At 39.3% G+C, this 21479-nt stretch overlaps 2 protein-coding genes across 6 annotated transcripts; both read left to right on the plus strand.

Annotated features, from left to right (window-relative positions):
- Positions 1 to 56: 56 nt before the first annotated feature.
- LOC119477369 (V-type proton ATPase subunit d 1) lies at positions 57 to 12039 on the plus strand. Its single transcript, XM_037751438.1, has 8 exons — positions 57 to 265; positions 3337 to 3508; positions 6356 to 6534; positions 6689 to 6768; positions 7111 to 7188; positions 8186 to 8362; positions 8639 to 8716; positions 10719 to 12039. The coding sequence occupies exons 1-8, from the start codon at positions 139 to 141 to the stop codon at positions 10878 to 10880; spliced, it is 1053 nt and encodes a 350-aa protein (XP_037607366.1). The 5' UTR covers positions 57 to 138; the 3' UTR covers positions 10881 to 12039.
- A 1079-nt stretch (positions 12040 to 13118) lies between these two features.
- On the plus strand, positions 13119 to 20459 carry foxr1 (forkhead box R1). 5 transcript variants are annotated; one of them, XR_005209745.1, is made up of 8 exons: positions 13119 to 13321; positions 13535 to 13627; positions 15984 to 16216; positions 17396 to 17425; positions 17929 to 17997; positions 19187 to 19314; positions 19464 to 19674; positions 20191 to 20459. XR_005209745.1 is itself a non-coding variant. In XM_037791117.1 (8 exons), exons 1-7 carry the CDS (start codon positions 13201 to 13203, stop codon positions 19692 to 19694), a joined length of 927 nt encoding a protein of 308 aa, XP_037647045.1. In that variant the 5' UTR covers positions 13121 to 13200; the 3' UTR covers positions 19695 to 19723; positions 20191 to 20459. The 5 variants fall into 5 exon arrangements, 4 of the variants coding, with proteins under 4 accessions (XP_037647045.1, XP_037647038.1, XP_037647053.1 ...); XM_037791117.1 differs by having other exon boundaries at positions 13121 to 13321; positions 19442 to 19723; XM_037791110.1 differs by having other exon boundaries at positions 13121 to 13321; positions 19442 to 19674.
- Positions 20460 to 21479: the final 1020 nt, after the last annotated feature.

The following is a 21479-nucleotide window of genomic DNA, read 5'->3' on the forward strand; positions in this document are numbered from 1 at the left end:
AGTGCGCGCACACGAGTACGCGCACGAGCAGCTGACAGGTCAGATGACGGTCACATGGTGCAGTCAGCTGATGACGCTAACCAGCCGGACTGCGACGGTTCTCCTCCAGCAGCAGAGACGATCTGACGGTCAGACAGGATGCCTTTCTCCGAGCTCTACTTCAACGTTGATAACGGCTACCTGGAGGGGCTGGTCCGGGGGTTTAAAGCCGGAATACTGTCCCAGGCGGATTATCTAAACCTCGTCCAGTGTGAGACCCTGGAGGGTGAGTTAAAACCCATGCTAGCTGACGGCTCATAGCAACCACTTACCACGGCCTATAGAAGGAGGCTAGCACACGCGTCATAGCTGCGGGAGTATAACGCATGCGCAGTAGAATCTGGTCGCCGAAATTGAGCCAATTGCAACGCAGGACCACAGCTTCAGTTACACTGCGCATGCGTCATACCTCACTATAAAACCAGTGACCTAACCTCCTTTAATAGGCCTTGCTTTCTAGCTAACGCGAGCTGTCAGTCTCAGAGCCAGTTAGCTCGGTTTACATCAACGATAATGTTGATTTTAATCACACTAACCGACGCTCTTTGTATTACTGCCACGTAATGCTCGTCATTAAGCTTCACACCGACAGTCTCCTCAGAGTAAATGTGAAATGGTTTTCGAGATTAGTTTTTTTTTAAAAGCTTGCTATCCTCTAAGTCCTAGCTAGCTAGCTAACATAATGCTAACATAAGCTAAGCAAATACAGCCCGGTGTTTCGCCGTCTATTGATCAATGATGGGCTTTTATAGCGGAAGTGAAAGTTCGATAGGAAGAGATTCAACACTCTGACGTTGGACACTACCGTTTTGATCAAATGGTACATTGCATTAGCTCCACATAGCTCGATTACACTGACACTCCTTCAACTCATCATGGGCATTAAAGATTAAAGTGACCTTGTTCTGGTAAACATCAATATAACTGAGATTTTATGGCAGAAATGTGACATGTGTAAAAGAGTCTGTGAAAGGGTCACACCAGTGTTTATTACTACAATTATACACTTCACAATACTGCAGTAGAGGAAGAAGTATTTAGAACATTTACTTAGCAATACTATCGTGTAAAAATACTCTGTTACAAGTAGAAGTCTTTCTACTATTCTTACTAAGTCAAAGTACAAAAGTATTAGCATCAAAGTATACTAAAAGCACTAAAGGGAAAAATGACTCATAATGCAGAATGGATATATTATATCATTGAATTATAATTATTGATGCATTAATGTGTTCATCACTAATATTACAGCAGGTAAAGGGGGAGCTAATTTGAATTACTTTATATACTGAACCTATATAATTAACCTGTAATAATATATCATAATATATTAGTCAGGTTTATAATTGGTATTAATAATCTGCAAAGTAACTAAAGCTATCAAATAAATGTAGTGGAGTAAAAAGTACAATATTTGCCTCCAAAATAGAAAGTAGCATATCAAGTAAAGTACAAGTGTGGTAAACTTGTACTTTAGTACAGTACTTGAGTAAATGTGCTTGTTTACTTTCCACCACTGCAATACTGTCGACCATTTTCCAAACAATATTTATAAATGCATATTTCCTACTCTTTGGCTTTATTAGTTACTGTACAGCATCAAAATCCAGTAGTGAAAAATAACATTATCAATCACAATGGACATCCTCTTTTTTAATTTATTTTTGTTAAGTTTTGTTGTTACATCAAGTATTTCACTTTTTAGTCTTTATTTGTCATATGCACAACAATTACAGAGGAGCAATTGGTGGCAATGAAATTCTTGTTCCCAGGCTCCCTCCAACAATTCTACAACAAAATATATAAAAGAAAAACACCCAAGTAAAAATGAGAATCCATGACTTAAAACACAAAACAGTGCAGAAGTTAAAACATAGGAATAAAATAGAATGTATGTAACATGTATTAAAATCAAATAAAATGTAATATAAAGTATAATACTGATGTGGCAGACGAATAAACTGTAATATAGACAGGATGAAATAAATATACTGCTGTGTGTGCAGGTATAAAGAGGAATTAGAAGTAGTGCAACGGTAAAGTGTCAAGTGATGAGCTCAAGAGTTCAGCAGTCATATGGCCTGCTGGTATTTATAGTATTGTTGCAGTTATTATGCAGTTGTAAGTGCATGTTCATATAAACACTCTGCATTACCACGCAACAATAATGTCATTTTAACAACAAAGACATGATCTTCACTGTGATGTTATGTGCAGTTAAAGCAATATCAAGTCTGTACAAAGTGCATTTTAGACTCAGAGGTTGTAACAGGTTCAGTCTTAAAGCTAGAGTGAAGATACTGGTATCATATGAAACTAGAAAACCTAAGGAATTGATCATGTTAGCTTGTCGGGAAGAACACTAAGTAACGCTCCAAAGTTACGCAAAATTTTGGCGAGGAAACACTGGCATGGCCATTTTCAAAGGGGTCCCTTGACCTCTTACCTCAAGATATGAGAATGAAAACACTAAGGTGAACAGAGTGAAAACTGTATCTTCTTAAATAAAACAGATGTTGAAAAATGCATAATTTGCAATTGAAAAAAGGTAATAAATCGCCATAGATCTTATCCCAAAACTCAGCAGTATCGTGATAATATCATATCATGAAGACTGGTGATTCCCACTTATTTTTTACCGTAGTGAAACTAAGGTTGGAAAACAAATCTAAAACCCTTGCATTCAAGTCTCTCATCTTTGTTGTTGTGCTACTGACAGCATTCATTGCTCGTGTGCAGCTTGATTTTAGGTTTCTTCTAGAGATGCACCGATCGATCGTCCACCGGTCGAAAGTGGCCAATCAGTGTCATGCATCCGAATTTTTGCGGGGGTTTTTCGTTGTGGAAGTTATTCAGCGTGAGTGAAGAAGACAAAACTCGCAATAGTGGGATATACTGCAATTCATTTCCAGTTGGATTTTACCTGTCCAGTAACCTGGAGAACTTTTATTTTGAGATTAGTTTGAGTGAGAGTAAGGTCCTGTAACTTGGTGCTGTTTTGGAGAAAATGTAAATTATTTAATATTCAGTGTTTTATAATGAACATAAAATTGAATTTCAATTTTCCATGAAAGAAACGTTACAAAAATGTTTGCATATGCTGTTAATTATAGTTCTTAGAAAGAAAGAAAATCAGCAAAAATCGTAATCTGCAGGTCAGACTTTTTAATGAAATCAGAAATCGTAATTGGCCAAAATATTAGCAGAATATTACAATCGGTGCATCGGTGTTTCTTCCACACTTAGTAACACCGGTCAGAATGAGGCTTCCTAATCAGCTTGTGTCTCCCCCTGCAGATTTGAAGCTCCACCTGCAGAGCACAGACTATGGCAGCTTCCTGGCAAACGAGGCGTCTCCTCTCACGGTGTCTGTTATCGACGACAAGCTGAAGGAGAAGATGGTGGTGGAGTTTCGCCACATGAGGAACCAGTCGTACGAGCCGCTGGCCAGCTTCATGGACTTCATAACGTAAGCAAAAAGCTGTCGTGTTGAAATAACTTGTTGAACTATATAACATTCCCTGTAAAACTTCTTTAATGTAGCTTTACAGTTGCAGTAAATTCATTTTTCACAGTATATTCTGTCGTATGCTGCTGGTTCAGACACTTATAAGTCAGGGATTCTTGCATGGGGACATATGAAATTACCTTTAAGACTGTACTATCAGTACAATATATTGAAATATTCTGGATGTCTTGTTACACTTCAATCCATTTCTCCAAAAATTCAGCCTGACAGACAGAGCTGATACAGAACTTTTCCATATGAGAGACCTTGTGTTAATCAGAATCAGAAATCAGAAATAATTTCCCCAGGGGGGGGAATTGGGATGTTACAGTTGCTCTTATATATAAGCATAAAGAATATATAACAAAAATACAAATAAAGAAGTATGTTAATTAAATACATAATGCTACAACATATAATATAATATATGTAGAGTAATATAAATAAATAAAAGTACGAAATGAGAAATATAAGAAATAGGTGCATCGAAAACATACAATATATAACCATAGTGAGAATTGGAATTTTGTGTGTTAAAGTGTGTTAAATATTAATGAAAGAATAGTGTAGATAAATAAGAATCAAATAAGACAATTTCTTGAAATGTACTGTATAAAATCAGTATTAAGTATTGCACGGTTTAATTATTGTACAAATTATTGTACAGTTAATTTAAGTCGGTATTGCACATAAGAATAATAAGAAACTAGAATGGCACTCGGAGAGCGCAGACCTCCGCCCCCCTCTCCGTTCAGCTTGCGCCATCATCCACGTGTATTTTTGTTTATGTTGAGATCAGCTGTACGTAGCGGAGCATCGTAAAACACTTCATTCAAACTGGACAGAAACAAAATAAAACTCACCTAAACCGTCGTCGTTACTCTTTCCAACAGTCACCAAGTGTGCTTTGGTCCAACTCAACTGGAATTTCACAGAGTTTAATGTGAAAAAACGCTGATTCTACAGTTGTACCCTCCACCCCCATCCCCCGCTCTCTCTCTGTCTCTCTCTCTGAAGGAAAGAGGGGGGGTCATGCGTCATCAACGTGTCATCAGTTACACTGCGCATGTGTTATACCCAGAGGTCTTAATGTTCTGGCTGATCGGAATCCTTAAAAATATTCCTGAATCCGAAACATGATCCAGATCGCCACCAAAATCGAATGGATTGTTCATTGTGCCACACCCCACCCCTCCATAAATTTCCTTTTGGAGTAATCCTGCTAACGGACAAACAAACAAACCAACAAACAAACCAACCAACAAACCAACGCCGGTGAAAACATAACCTCTTTCCTAGGCCTTCGGCCTTGGTGGAGGTAATTATGGGAGTATTATGGTAGTAGCTGCTGACGAGTCCAAGGGCCAGTCTATTGACAGTAAACCATGTAAACCACTACCGATAGTTTGAAGCCATGTGTAAAAGTGGCCTATACTGCTGGTTTTGTCAGTCAGGTGGGTTACTTATCAACATTTGTAGAATCCTGACACCAGCAAGTGAACAGCTTTCAACAAAGGAAATAACATGAATCAGTGTGTACATCCATCGATCCGTGATCAGTCAGGTTATCCTGTGTAGAAGGCTTCACCTTGTCGAGGGGAAGTGGCGTATACACACCCAGATACACAACAACCTTGACTCTGTGTGAATACAGAGACTCATTAAAGTGCCCGTTAACTACAAGTGACACATACTTCACGTTACTGACGACCATTTTCCGAAGCACACCGTTAGTCTTCTAGTTTGGTTTTCAGATTGAGTTTATGTCAGTTGCTGATCCATAACAGTGAATGTTCAGTCACCTTTCTCTTCTTTGTCAGAGTGATGTCATCGTGTGGTTCTACAACTGCAAGCAGGGACTGATTTGGAAAGTCATTGGTGCATTCAAGTGTGCTCAGATATCTGAGAACTGACAGGAAAGCAATCCATTGATGAGTTATGTTGTTGAAGAAAAAAAAAAAAGGCAGTCATGAACACCAGTAAAATGATTTGTGTTCATTTTGCATTCAAATAAATGTTACTGTCCTATAATCCTCGAGTGTCCTTGAATGCACCAGCAGGTGTTTTTTATGCCTATAAGATTACAATGACACTGACGTCAAGGTGACTAAATGTTCATGGAATCATTTTAGCACATGTAGACACATTTATCACACACTAAACTAAAAGTGTTATGCCTGATTAGTACTCCTACGGCTTTGCGCCAATACTTTCTGTACGGGCGGTTCTTAAGAGTTGGATGATGAGGAGGAGTTCCTGTGCCTAGAATGAATAAAGGTTGTTGTTGTAACACATGTGAGGTACTTGTCTATACATCCCACCTCCTGGCTCTGATGTCTAATCAAACTTCTTCATCATCCGTAGTGCCTGGCGCGTAGTCACATTTTTCAGGAGGTGCGCTGCTGGTTTACTGTACACAGAGGTATAAATCAGGCTTTGGGGTTTGTGTAATTCATCATAGTTTTCAGCAGGTTTTTGAGAAACTAATCTGGGAATCTGTCAGCCATTCATTTAATCAGGCTTTAGATTGCATGTCTCAGCAGGGTTTTTTATTATTATTAATCTGTACTAAAATGGACTCAGACCAGTGGAAGTTTAATAAAATTCAAGTTTAGTTTTATTGTAAAATGAGCAGTTTGCAGTACTGTATAGTATGTACTAGTGATGGGCTCAAATGTATGATCATTTTTAACAAAAAACAAAAAGGGGGGAATAGTCAGAAGATCCATAGCGTAGATAGACTTTGCTCCTCTGCTGTGTTGTGACAACCCCTCTATCCCCCCCCCCCCCTCCCCCTTGTGTCTTCAGGTACAGCTATATGATTGATAATGTCATCCTGCTGATCACGGGCACCCTCCACCAGCGCGCCATCTCTGAGCTGGTGCCAAAGTGTCACCCGCTGGGCAGCTTCGAGCAGATGGAGGCGGTTAACATCGCCCAGACCCCCGCCGAGCTTTACAACGCCATCCTGGTGGACACGCCCCTGGGTGCCTACCTCACATTATAACCTGCTAATTAAATAAAAGAGGGTGTGAAATCTGAATCGTAATGTCTCCTGCTGAACAGCAGATGGCGCCAAAGCTTGAAGAACATTTTCCTTTCTGTTGGTTTGATGTAAATTCTTTCTCTTTTTCTCTTCAGCTGCGTTCTTCCAGGACTGCATATCTGAACAGGACTTGGATGAGATGAACATTGAAATAATCCGTAACACACTTTACAAGGTAAAATAGTTATGTTCATAGTAATGATTAATAATGTGAGTGTTTGCAGAAGAAAAGCCAGAATGAATTGAAACAACAGCAAGAGATAAAAGACAGTAAATATAATAAATAAAATAGGCAGTAGATTAAAATCATTAGAGATCTAAAAGTTATAAAAGATACTAACAATGACTCAACATATTTTATCATTATTTTTTTGGAGTTATGTAAATTGCAAGACAATATACATTGAGATTACTTATATATTATAATCAGATAATATTTTTTTCTTGAATGATTTTGTTCATGCATTTGTTTATTTATTGGTTACCTAAATTAACATTTTGAACCATGTCTTCTCAGGCGTACCTGGAGGCTTTCTATAAGTTCTGCTCCAACCTCGGAGGAACCACAGCTGACACCATGTGTCCTATTCTGGAGGTGAGTCTCTGCTCCGTGTATAGGCTGAAAACAAACACACACACTCAGCTGGTGAAGGACGTCTGGCTGAATTAAAAGAGTGAAGATAACTGGTATCATATGAAACTAGAAAACCTAAGGAATCCATTAGTACTAATGAGCCCGACTGTATTCATGTGTGATGATGTTAGTCCCCGTAGTAGCCATTTCATTGTAGTGAGACCAATTTTTAAAAAATTTGACCTCACTGTATAAAATGACCTGTGGTGACCTCTAGGATAATCACAGCCTCATGACACTTTACAGCCACAAACTAGAGACCTAGAGCATTCAGAGGATGGATGGCTTTCCTAGTTATATTGACAATAAGGGGGTTTCTGAGCAGTTTACACAACAGAAGTGCTCGCCATCCAATCGCTGAAAAATGCAATCCTTCTTGCAGAAATCTCCAAATGTCAAAAGTTTTTGAAACCAAATCACAGCATGGCTTTTTCTATGGTGTTCCTCAAGGTCTTGGTATCTTAATCTGGTGTTTTGGCGGGATTATGATAATTATCGATTCTCGAGTGATAAAAAAATGGTTAAATTTAGCACCTAATCTGGGTAACAAATGGTATCAACCCCAAAATTGGTGAACTTATGAGGCATAATAGAGCATGGGGATGACCATCATATACTAATATCATCATGTTCTATGCTCTTATACATTATTTTACAATTTATGTTAATTCATTCATTCATTAATGTTTATTTCTGATTTATGACTAGGAATAACTTGACACACAGTGCTGAGCTGCATCTCAAATTAATCTTCAGGTTTCCAGCTATCAGATGATGTACACCACTTCTATGTGACATCTACTGTTGACTTGCTATCTCCCCCTAAAGACCCCCTGTTCCTCCCTACAAAAAGACTTAAATGGGTCTATGAAAAAGAGGGGGGGAGTGGAAAAGATGAAAGTATCGGCTCAGTCGGTCACTTGTTGTTGCTCCACTGACCTTCCCGTCTTTGTTGCAGTTCGAGGCGGACAGGAGAGCCTTCATCATCACCATCAACTCATTCGGCACAGAGCTGTCCAAGGAGGACCGCGCCAAGCTCTTCCCCCACTGCGGCAAGCTTTACCCAGAAGGCCTTGCTCAGCTGGCCCGGGCTGATGACTACGAGCAGGTCAAAGCCGTCGCTGATTTCTATCCTGTAAGTACAAAAGGCAGCAGTCTGCTGAGATCACCTCAGCTTTAACATATCAAATTGAACCTGTCTGTTTTTGGACCGATCTCTCAGATTTTTTTTTTGTACACAAAGTTCTGTCAAACCAGTCAGTGTACCTGAAGACATTCTTAAAGCCAAGACGGTTTGCCTTGTTTACTCGTGTCTCTCCAGTTCCCTGTTTGTTATCCTCCTGTTGGCGTCTGTTATTGTCTGTCTGTAGTTGATCACTACCACTGTCACTATGTCTGAACTTGTCCTCAGGAGTACAAGCTGCTGTTCGAGGGCGCTGGCAGCAACCCAGGTGACAAAACACTGGAGGACCGCTTCTTCGAGCACGAGGTGACACACACATGTTCAGACATGCATTTACTCCCAAGTGGAGCTGTCCTTACACCTTATGTACACACGCCATCCGGCTCAGTCGCGGCTCAAAAGCAACATTTTGCATGTTTGACAAGTGTAAATACACGTTTGCAGCTTTTTAGATTAGGGCCGCACAATTAATCGAAAAAAAAAAAACATCATATTCTACAGACTTAAAACAACATCTTTGTTTGGTACAGATCCTCGCAAAAAATATGTTTTCCAATGAAAATGAGCATAATAATGTAAAAAGGATGACTCCCAGTCAAAATAATCGCAATTAGATATTTTTTCAAAATCGTTCAGCCCTAATTTAGATGTTTTGTGGCTGTCCTTGAATATGATGGCCTTTTGTTGCTTCTCGAGCTGCAACGATTAATCGATTAGTTGCCAACTATTAAATGAATCACCGGTTTCAGCGGTATTTGAACTTGGAGCGTTTGCAATAATTTCGCTTTGCATTTAGATTGTCTGCTCTGGTGCATTAAATGCAGTTTCAGGGTTGACTGTGACTATCTGGTCTTTGCAGATGGTTGCTGGGTGCAAGTATATGAAGCCTGACCAATACTGGATTTTTAGACAGATATTGATATTGATATTTTTTTTTACATAATTAAATAACACAAACAACGCTCTGGGTATGGATGGATTTCCTTTTTTTTTTTTTTTTTTTTAAAGAACTGTGACCAAGATAAATACAGAGCGGGACATTTTACAGTTGAAAAATCGACTCGCGAATGAATTAGTGTCTGGCAGACAAACTATGTAATGGTGACAGGGACTACGTTTACATCGCACACTTATATTTCACAATGATTCAAAAATATGACAATATTCTGAATTTGGTACAGGTCATATGAACAGCATATTCTGTTTGGATAAGATAAAATAAGATAATCCCATTAGTCCCTCAGCGGGTCAATTTGCAGTGTTACAGCAGCAGAGGGGTACAGTGTGCAAACAACAAGGGGCATCAGTAAAAAACAGAACACGGTATAATAAATAAGTAAACAATAAAGATATAATTATAAGTAAACGGTAAAAAGCAAAATAGAAAATATGTTAGTAATATTCCCTTATGTAGCATTTTACCGATGAAGACGTGGGATAAGCCGATATTATTCAGGTTTTAGGAGCATTCTTATGTTAACTCACAGACTGGGGGGCGTGAAAAACATAGGATTGTGCAAAACATGTCTTATTTATTGATCGTGAACTTTTATTGTTGTCTCTGTTGTTCTGTATTTTAACTGTTTCTATATTATGTTTATTATTTACTATGCTGTATAGGACGCACACAGGGCTGGGCAATGTGACAATATATATTGTCAAAATGATATCAAAATGTTTATTGTATATATTTTTCTATATCGTTTCTCTGGCGATATAGGCTAGGCCTATATTTATTTCTTTTTTTCTCTATAATTTCACTTAAAACTGCCATGTTCACTTAAGTTCTTAGAAAATGAGAAAGTACTTTTAATTTGTCAAGTATTTAATTCACACAGGAGTATATAAAAAATAAGCTTTATAAGTGGTTATTTCATATAGACTATTTATTTATTGAATTACCAGAAGAGATGCTATATGATGATTATATATCTTTATCAAGACCTACATTGCGATAGAAGATTTTGGCCATATTGCCCAGCCCTCATTGGGACGTTTTACGCCAATCGGCTGCATGTAAACAGGAATATTAGTGGAATATTCATTTTCTTTATGTAAACAGCTTTGTAGGAATATTGTATTTTTCAGAATAAGTTCAAAAAACTGAATATTTTGTGCATGAAAACGTAGTCAGTGTTTCTAAATGACCTCAGACCTACTTTGTATCGGCACACATGTGAACAGATACTGATTTATATCTGCAATAAGCTAATATGGGCCGACATTATGAGTACAGCTTTGTGGTGTTTGTACACTCATCTTCCTCCTTCATTTTCCTCTTCTTCCTCCTCCTCCTTCCTCCTCGCAGGTGAAGCTGAACAAGCTGGCCTTCCTCAACCAGTTCCACTTCAGTGTCTTCTACGCCTACGTCAAGCTGAAGGAGCAGGAGTGCAGGAACATCGTGTGGATCGCCGAGTGCATCGCCCAGCGCCACCGCGCCAAGATCGACAACTACATTCCTATCTTTTGAGCCTCCTCTTCCTCCTTCCTCCTTCTTCTTCCCATCATCATTTCATTCATTCTTATGTCTCGAGTCTCCAGTCCCACCTCGGTGTCAAAGATCCTGATGGTTTGATGCTAAATTTTCTGCATTCTTCACTCGCAGGTGTAAATGGGTTCTCGGTACCCAAATTTCCCGTTGCGATGTGAGTTCCAGCCAGACTCATTATTGCTTAAATCACATAATCAATTTAAATTTTTAGCTGTAAAATGATCCCATGAGCTCAACAGAGGTGGTTGGGGCTTGTCTTAATCTGTTCAGCGGATAAAGGAGGCAACTCATTTGACTTTCAAACACTCGCCTCCGATTGTCTAAACTTTCTGATGCTGAGTGTGTTGTTTTTTGTGGCACGCCATGTCCATCTGACACGTCGGCTGACAAAATACACAACAAGAAGAATTTGCAATTTATTTTTTTAAGTACAGGAATTCAACCCGTCAACCACCAGGACGGAAAAACACATGATTTATTTTACCGTGAACTCTCAGCACAGCGAACACCAACCATCTTTTTGAGATCACGTTAATCTCCAGGCACATGAAACAAACACGTAAAGGTGAAGGGTACTGTATGTTTTGGATTTATCACCTACCGAAATCAGTAAAAACGTCCCAAATCAGAACTGAAGAACTTCAGCCAGTCATGAAAACATTCTTCTGCTCAGCATCACTCCACCAGGTTCTATATAACCTGTATTTATTTCTGTTTTAGTGCTACATTTTGTCAGCACGTCTGGTCATTACCGTGGTTTCCCCCCCCCAAAAACGAGTGAAGTGTGTGAGCCCCGACCTGATTTGCTGTCTTTACTAGATCGTTGTTAGATATTAAAAGCTGAACAGGAGCTTCCGGTCCTCGCCATCCCCGTTATTGTGTTGACTTTCTGTAAATGAACGTACCGGAATGAGGCGAAATCTTGTGAGTATACGACAAAACTTAATGTTTAAACTATACAAAGATATATAGATATTTAAAGATAACTATATGATTTTGTTTTTTTCATGCTGTAAAAAACTTGATTTATTTTCTGTTTTGATCTGTTTCTTACTTGTGAAATGTGTACTGTAAATGTGACAAAAAAATAAATAGACTAAACTGCACTAATGCAGGTCTGGAGAAATTGAAAAGAAAAGTTTGACGTGTTTGTGACAAATGTAGGAAAGAAAGAGATGCTTCAATGGAGAATGTCAGTTTTTAGAAAAGTATGGAGGGATTATGTTTGTGTACAATATGTACGACACGATTGAAAAGTAAGAAGGAGTGATTTTAGATCCTTAAAACCTTAAATTTTAAAACCTCAGGTGGACATTCTGCTGTCAGCGAGTTGTAAAACTACAGTCACATGTTTGCTTTGCTGCAGACGAGAGAGCCGGAAGAACGCTGTGTCGGGTTAAATGTCTAAAATACAAACAAATATCACCGCAGCTCTCTGATCGGGTTTCAACAACATGACTGTACCACGTTCACCATCTTAGATCTTAGTTTAGCATGTGAAGATTTGCTAATTGCACTGAATACGTGTTATTAGTTTTGCTCGTATTTGGTCTTAAAACAAAGTATTGGACAAATTTAAATTTTATATATACATTTTATTTGTTTACACATATAAAAAAGGTACAAGTAGAGATTACATAAACAACAAATGTGATGGAGAGGTGCAAAAAAAAGAAACTCGGTGGGGCTTGATCAGGGCACTCTCCAGTGCATATTTTAATCAATTTTAAAAAGGGAAAGAATTATAGAAGTAAAGAAAAAGATATTAGCATCACATGCATTGCAATGACAAAATTAAATGGAATTAAGATTCACATTATATCATCAGTAAAAACTCATTATCAGTAACTGCATCTTGGTGAAGTCGGGGTAGATGAATTAATTTAATTTCAGTAAATTTGCCCTCAGTTCAGTAGGTACTCCGAATTTGATTGACGTTGAACTGTTTCCAGTAGGAGGTCAGAAGCTCTGGAGTTCCGAGTTGTCTTGAATGTAGCAAGTAGCAAGTATGGAACATCGATCACAACGTGGATGTATTTAATTTATTAAACTCAATTTAGTTTCAGTAACCTTAGTAACAATTCAGAATTACTATTCTATTTAATTTATGAAACACATTCTGATGTATTAAATTCAAATGTAGCTGCAAAATACACACAAATATGTCCCTTCAGCGCAGGCTGAAGTCTAAAGCTTTAATTGAGTCCAATCAGGCTGTTCAGCTCCAGCTGTTGTATCAGCAGCCTGCAGCTGTTATCAGAGAGCTGCTGAGCTGAACTGAGAGGAAACACATCCGGCCATGACCTTACAGCTCAAAACCAAAGCCCGACTCTTCAACCTGCACTGCTCTGTGGGCCTGACGGACTGGGACATGGACAAGGAGCTGAAACTGGCGACAACCACGGACCAGTTTTACCATGGTGACTGTTTTTCTTTGCTCTGTAGTGTTTGGCTTCACTGATGATTGTCAATCACTCCCATTATATCCAAACGGCACAGAAAACCAGTTGAAACACAGATTATCATGAGAGGAAACTGTTTCATGTTATAGTCAGGAACAGTGAATGGAGTCTGGAGGCCAAATCAACTGTTGTGCTGATTGTCAGTGTTTAATGTTTAATGTTTACTGACAGATGACAAACTGAATGATCAATACGTGGTCCAGAGGCCTTCTGCAAGAGCCTCGAGAAGAAAAGATGAATTCATTTGGTACGATAAAACGTCAGGTGAGCTTTTCTTTTATATATTCTGTGTTTTACAACCTTATCAATACACATTTGAATGTCATTTAGGGCTGTCAATCAAAACAAATATTGAATTGTGATTAATCACATGATTGTCCATAGTTAATCGCAAGTAATCAAAAATTAATCGCACACTTTTTTTATCTGTTCAAAATGTACCTTAAAGGGAGATTTGTTAAGTATTTAATACTCTTATCAACATGGGAGAGGACAAATATGCTGCTTTATGCAAATATATGTATTATTGGAAATCAATTAAAAACACAAAACAATGACAGATATTGTCCAGAAACCCTCACAGGTACTGCATTTAGCATAAAAAATATGCTCAAATCATAACATGGCAAACTGCAGCCCAACAGGCAACAACAGCTGTCAGTGTGTCAGTGTGCTGACTTGACTATGACTTGCCCCCAAACTACATGTGATTATCATAAAGTGGGCATGTCTGTAAAGGGGAGACTCGTGGGTACCCATAGAACCCATTTTCATTCACATATGTTGAGGTCAGAGGTCAAGGGACCCCTTTGAAAATGGCCATGACAGTTTTTCCTCGCCAAAATGTAGAGGAAATTTGGAGCGTTACTAAGCCTCTTTTGCGACAAGCTATATGACACGGTTGGTACCGATGGATTCTTTAGGTTTACTAGTTTCATATGATACCAATATCTTCACTTTAGCTTTAAAACTGAGCCAGCTACAACCTAAAAATAGCAAGTTGCATCAATGCGTTAAAGAAATTAAAACAAATTTGTGTAAACACGTTAATATCACGTTAAAGCTGAAGTAGGCGAGATTGGAGCAAATATGATTTAAAAAAAAAGTTATTTCTATGAAACGGTCACTGTATCCTGACAGTAGTGGATGAGACAGGTAATCTGAAAAAGTCATGTTCCTCCGGTGTCCTCTGGTGCTCCTAACGGCATCTGCAAGATTTCACAGACCGGAGAAAAACAAGCATTAAGAGCTGATCTGAGGTCTGCCGTCTCTGAGCCGGCTGTCAATCACTCGCGAACTCCAATCAAACGGTCAAAATATTCTGTTACTGTAATGCCTATTGCTCTCCTCAGATGTTTACAGAATCATCTTGTGGTGCAGAGTTTAGCTGTAAAGAGAAAGTTTGTGACCTGGCAGCCATGTTGAGATCAGGTTGAGGAAATACCAAGCACCGCCCACCAACCGGAGCACAGCCAATAGGAACGCTCTCTCTCTCTCTGAAATAACCTGTGATTGGTCAAAGTCTCCCGTCACGGGCTAGATCTTCTAAAGCCTGAAAACAGAGCCATGAGGAGAAGCAGAAGTCTAGTTTTCTCTCAGAACACTTGAATTACATTATGCTGAAAGGTTATTAATTTTTGCCCAATGATGCCAAAAAATTGTTGCCTTCTGAAGCTTTAGTTTTGACAGCCCGAATGTCATTCTATTCATTCTCGAGGCTTTGGAAGAATAGTTTGACATTTTGGGAAATACACTTTCTTGTTGAGTTTTATCTGAGAACATTGATGTCTGTCTGACATACGAGGTATTGATCTTCTCATGTCACTCGTCATCAGTCATGTCAAGAAAGCAAATAAGCGTACATTTATTTCCCAAAATGTCAAACTATTCCTTTAACAAATGTTAAATGTATTACTTCCCTCACAGCCCCCTTTTTTAAAGAAAACATTCTGAAACCTGCAGAGTTTACATCCATGTTTTCATCCTCCAGCAGCCTTCTTTTTCTTCTCCGTCTTTTTTTTTTCATTGAAGCAAAATAGCCATTTTCCATATGCAAATACACATGAAAAACAGACAAACACGGAGACAAACAAAGTACTCTCTGCCACCCACAGCCCACAGAAATTCAATCAAGTAAGGTGTTAGTTTCTAATGAATGTAAGGGAAGTAATACAGCATTAAGTAGACAATAAGAGCACGGTAGGACATATTTTTTCGTACGTTGCCGGTTTCCTCCTCACACTACACAAAATCTTCTCAGGTGTACCACTATAGGATGTTAATTAATTTAACCACTGCATGCTTTTTTGAAGGAGGACATTCAGATTTCCAGTTTTATAGAATACACTTTTCCCCAGCTGTGTCCACGAGTATATGAAGTTCTTCCCCGTCTTTTATTGCATTATTTTCCTTTCTCTTCCTGATGAGGATAAAAATGTTGGCATTGATTTTTTTCTTTTGTTAAGGTGAAAAGGCTTTTGCTGTGCCTGAAACTTCAAATCTTCAACTCTGTTTACTCTGAAATAACAGCGACCTCTTCTTGTTTTGGCTGATTACTGTAGACCTTGACCTGATTTTAGTTGCACCTTGAATGTGTAATGTTAGTGTTTCTGTCCTTCAGACACCTTTGTGAAGCCAAACCTGTGGCTGTTGGTGAATCCCAACATCGCCTGCCCGATCCAGTACGGAGAAAATACAGCAGATCTGCAGACTCACTATGAACCTACTGAGGAAATCCAAACACCTGTACTGAACCCTGCAGAGACCCAACGTCAGCCCACCACAGAGCACCGCATGTCGGCTCCCCACGGTGCTCCTCTCAAGGAGGAGCTGCTGCACTCCTCTGAGTACAAGGTACAGTACACACTGCAGACATCAACTGTGTGTGTGTGAGCATGCGTGCGTGTTGAGTTTGCAATCTTGTTTTTTTTTTGCAACTAGAAGTGACACGAAAGGGTGGAGCTAAGTACAACCGAACGCTGAATAAGACACTTTTAGGCGACCAACATGTTACATTTAACTTTCATGAACTGAAAACACACTGTGAAAGGGTTAAAGTTGTAAGACAAACTCCCAGACCGGACTAGCGATTGAGACCATAAACTCATGTTTACAATGTTTACTGATGTGAGAAGTAGGGTCATTTTCTCATAGACTTCTATACAATCAGACTTATTTTTTTCAACCAGAGGAGTCGCCCCCTGCTGGCTGTTAGACAGAATGCAAGTCTAAGGCACTTCCTCATTGGCTTCACTTCTCAGACCCTGGAGGTCACTCACTGGATGTGATACACATTCCCGTCAATGATGTTACACTATTCCAGTTATTTACAGTTGGAGGTAATGTGCCAAGAAACACAACAACGCTCCAACAAAGGTAGGGAAGAAGAGTTCAAGCTAGTTAACATGGATGCAAAAAAGAAAATACCTAAAAAATCAGCTTAGAAAGTGTTTAATGAGGAAGGAAATGTTTGTTAGACCTTAAGGATACACATAATGCACTTCAGTGAGTAACTGACTGTGAACATGACATGACTTTGTTTGTTTACATGAAAACTCCACTGGTGACCTTTTTTAAGCTGCATATTGTATGGAATTTGAAAAATGAAATCTGATCATGGGCTTTTGCATTTGCACCTGGTATTAATAAGTGGTCTTGTTGTCTCAATTTCGCCGGTGTTAGGATCGGGACTCAATATGCAAATTAGGTAGCTGAAGTTTGAGGACTTGTTAACACTTGTATTTATTAAACTTTCAGTCCCATTGAGATTAGAAAATCTCTTTTTCAAGGGAGCCCTGGTCAAGACAGCAGTAATAGTGTTTCAAACAAGATACACACAAACATGTAAAACAAACACAGTATAGTATTTCAGATAACATAAACAGAGAACATGAAGGCTTGTTTGCCCAATTCAGTGCGAGCCTTAGAGTCAGACGGTAAAGAGGGTGTCATTTGACACATGGCGTGTCCCAGGTCAAGTGATGATGCTGTATGGCCTCTACTTATTAAGGGCTCATTGGTGGCTTTCTGCAGGGCAGCTTGAGACAGCAGGAAGCTGCAGAGGTAGGTGACCTTTAAACTTGTTTTGCAACGCATTGTGTGCACTTACAACTGCATTAACATGTTTTGTTTTTTTATTGTAAGCTCCAAATATAGATCACTTATTATTAATACGTTTTTTTTGGGGGGGGGGTTAGATTCGATCTACAGTTCATACAAAATATATATTTTTAAATGTAAGTTTACATGCACAAACACTAATACAGGATTCATTGCACTGATTCAAACAATTTGTGTGTGTGTGTGTGTGTGTGTGTGTGTGTGTGTGTGTGTGTGTGTGTGTGTGTGTGTGTGTGTGTGTGTGTGTGTGTGTGTGTGTGTGTGTGTGTGTGTGTGTGTGTGTGTGTGTGTGTGTGTGTGTGTGTGTGTGTGTGTGTGTGTGTGTGTGTGTGTGTGTGTGTGTGTGTGTGTGTGTGTGTGTGTGTGTGTGTGTGTGTGTGTGTGTGTGTGTGTGTGTGTGTGTGTGTGTGTGTGATGACTGTAATCCCATCATCTTTGACTATTAGATCAAGAAGGAAGAGGCCTCCTGTCGACCAGCCAAGAACAGACGCAAGGGAAGAACCCCGAAGGCCAGGGTGAGAACACTGGGCTAAGACATGATCCAGGTTCCTCCAGTGGGATGTAGGGAACTTTATATTCACCTCTTTAAGGGACCTAAAAGAAACAATTTTTCTTAATTATCACCTTAATATGAGTGATGGGGGTTTTACGTGAACACAAAGCGCTTCATGTGATTTCCGTTTCTGTGTTTTTACATTGGTTCTTCCTGGTTTGATGTGGGTGGGGCTCTGTTGGATTACAGTAGTGTCACCTACCATTTAGTAATACTAGATCAAACTGTGGTGACAGTTGTGGGATGTTGCCAACACTGTCAGTTAAATCTGAACCACACCCAGACCATCTGATTTTACTGTTATCAGCCCATTAAATGGGCGTCATCAGCCGTTAGGCCTCATAGATGTGGGTCAGTAGGGGCCTGCTACACCTACTACGTTATAAAACTGAAAGCGAAAATTTCTAAAAGCAGCATGTTCTAACGCGCTATAAAAATGTTATGTTTTGAACACAAACAAACAGCTGCTTTAGGTTTTGGCAACAAAACCAGTTAGTTTAGGGAAAAAGATTGTGTATTTGGCTTAAAATAACAACACGTTCTCATCCCAACTCGTCATATACTGACACTTTCTCAGTTGTAAATTAAACAACACTTGCTTAGGATTAGGCAACAAAACCATTTAGTTAGGTTTAGGAAAAAAAAAAACATGGTTGGGCTTAAAATGACTACGTTTTTACAGTGAAAATGTGACTTGACGTTGTGAACACGGGACATGAACTGCGGTCTTGTGCATGAAAGCCTTGTGTTTGTTGGACTCAACCACCTCCCTTCCCACCTGCACTGTGTGTGTAGCAGGCCCCTTCTGACCCACATCTATGAGGCTGATAATGCCAATTTAATGAACTGATAACAGTCTAACCGGCTGCCCAGACAGACCTGATTCATCTTTTTGAGAAACACAATGCTTTTGTCCAAACTTTTAGATTGTGGGTTATTTAGACAGCGTTGTGTCATTACAATCTAAAGGTTTGAAACCAAGTTTTGGGGAACTTTAGATATCCTGAGAAATTAATACATTTTCCTGTACCTTTGAGCTAAAGTGTGAAGTTTGTAATGGGTGCTCTGTGACATGTTAAAATGAAAACTGTCCACCATAAGTGGTACGAATTAGTAATTAATGAAATAATAAAGTTTCTGTCTGCTTCCAGGACAGTAAGACCCTGAAGCCAGGATGCTGGCCTCGTCCACCTGTGAACTACTGCATCCTCATCGCCTTGGCGCTCAAGAGCAGCCACACTGGGGGCCTCAAAGTCCAGCAGATTTACAACTTCACCAGGTCAGACTTTGATAGTTTGGTAAAACACACACACACACACATCGGGTCTGTTAATTCGGACTAATTGGAGGGCACTTAATCAGCAGGGAACCCCATGTTCCTCTTATTTCTCCCTGTCCTTTCTCAGAGAGCACTTCCCCTTCTTCCAGACGGCTCCAGACGGCTGGAAGAACACCATCCGACACAACCTGTGCTTCAACAACAGCTTCCGCAAAACCTGCAACCAGCTGTGCAGAGATGGCAAGAGGAAGTCGTGTTTTTGGCACCTGACCCTGGACGGCCATCGCCGGCTAAAGGACGAGATCCGCACACTGTCGGCAGAATCTTTCAAGCAGCTGGAGAGGAGCATGTCCCGCCCAGGTGATGACACATTAATCTGAGGGAGAGAATTCAACATCTCAAAACACAGGTGCATGCTAACACTGCAATCCTTCTTTACTGACCAAGACAAACTGTAACTTCAGCTCTTACTGCTGCAGTAACTTCATGCTATGCCTTTTGAGGGAATTAATTTAGTAATTAGATGGTACTGATTATTAATTCAAGTAAAGAAATGACTACAGATACCTGCTGGGGTTTGTAAATATTAGACAGCAGTAACACACTTAAAACAAGTAAAACTGAGCACTCAAAGTTCATAAACGCTAGTGCTAGCGTTCACATTATTCATGACCTTATTGATTAGCTTACTTCGGTAACCTACGTCACTGCTTTTTGGTAACGACCGAGTGGGCGTTTCCATTTGAAAAAAAAAAGAAAATGGAAAATAACGCAGATGGACACGCCCTTTAAAATGTAAGACTTAATCAAGTGAGTTGCTTGTATGTTACAGACAGAAAATATTTATTTCTAATGACTGTTTTCTTTTTGTTTCAGATGTAATTCAGAGTTTATTTGCACTGTGATCAAAGAGTTTAAATCAGTGCATAATAAAACTTTATATGCAGAACGTTTCTTCTCTGTTATGCTGAATATTGTTTATGAATGTATTCCGTTTAATTCTTGTAAATGTTTTGGAGAGCATTTTGATTTAGTTACTACAAAAGCAAAGTGCAGTCAGGTGAAGATATTTGCACGATGTCATCAGTTAAATTTAAACATCCCTAAATAAATAAATAAATACGTTTTTCATGTATACGATCAAGTCTGATTGTCCGGTCAAATGTGTTCATTCCATATACGAGTCAGTTGTTTTTACAGCACAAATTAAACAACAATATACGATGTTCGTCTGCTACAAACCACTGTTGAAAAAATGTGTTTTAAGTTGTGTTACAACCCTGGTTAAGAATGTTTTTTCATTACATCGCCTGTACCAGAGATAATTTGCCTCGGAAAAGATTTTATCGAGTGTGTTTGTGAGAGTTCAGGCTCAGGTGACTTTATTTTTACCCGTATGTAGATTTGTTTTGCAGCAAAAGTAAAGGATGGCATCCGCATTGACAATAAATTAAGCAGCAGAGCACAGACAAAAGACAGACACATCAAAAACATGACAAAAAGTACTCAAAGGCTTACTGGGATCAGGACACAGCAAAAAGAAGGCCACAAGAACAATATAAAAAAACACTGCAATATCAGGACAAACGACACAATAAAACGACAATAGGATAAACTTTCCATAAATATGTGCAAATGTTGCTAGGACTTATTTAAATGAACAATTGCAGCTGGAACAAAGCTGTTCCTGTAGGCCTTTGTTCTATGTTCGCTGTAACTGCCTGGTATACAGGGACTCTAGATTCAGCTGTGACTCACCAATCAGCCGACTGGACCATTTAAGTATCTGACTCAGTCTATTTCTGTCCTTCAGAGGCATATTACCAAACCATGACAATGGAGAAAAGGATAAAACAGACTCAATAAAAGCATGATAAAATAGTGTCATCATGGTCTTTCCGATGTGGAAGTAGGACAGCTTTGTGGCAGAACAGACGCTGGTGCCCATGCATACAGCTTCACGACCCTGCAGCCAGTATTATCTTATTTTGCTGTGTTCGGGACGTTTCTGATCGTCAACCTCTATAAAAACGTAGTGACCAGAGGCGTGTACTACGAAGCAGGATTTGGCGTTAGCGAGGTAACTTCAGGGTTATCCCTTCAGGGTTTTCCGTCCTACGAAGGTGGATCACTTCTTACTGGGGTAGATCGCCATGGTAACTGAT

Source organism: Sebastes umbrosus, chromosome 2 (genome assembly GCF_015220745.1).
Source record: "Sebastes umbrosus isolate fSebUmb1 chromosome 2, fSebUmb1.pri, whole genome shotgun sequence".
NCBI classification, from domain to species: domain Eukaryota; kingdom Metazoa; phylum Chordata; class Actinopteri; order Perciformes; family Sebastidae; genus Sebastes; species Sebastes umbrosus.

Coding starts and splice junctions, on each gene's coding strand:
- foxr1 (XM_037791110.1), top strand. CDS start 13,201: ATGACCTTACAGCTCAAAACCAAAGCCCGACTCTTCAACCTGCACTGC. Junction 13,322..13,534: donor CACGGACCAGTTTTACCATG/GTGACTGTTTTT, acceptor GTTTACTGACAG/ATGACAAACTGAATGATCAA. Junction 16,217..17,395: donor TGCACTCCTCTGAGTACAAG/GTACAGTACACA, acceptor GGCTTTCTGCAG/GGCAGCTTGAGACAGCAGGA.
- LOC119477369 (XM_037751438.1), top strand. CDS start 139: ATGCCTTTCTCCGAGCTCTACTTCAACGTTGATAACGGCTACCTGGAG. Junction 7,189..8,185: donor CCATGTGTCCTATTCTGGAG/GTGAGTCTCTGC, acceptor TCTTTGTTGCAG/TTCGAGGCGGACAGGAGAGC. Junction 8,363..8,638: donor CCGTCGCTGATTTCTATCCT/GTAAGTACAAAA, acceptor ACTTGTCCTCAG/GAGTACAAGCTGCTGTTCGA.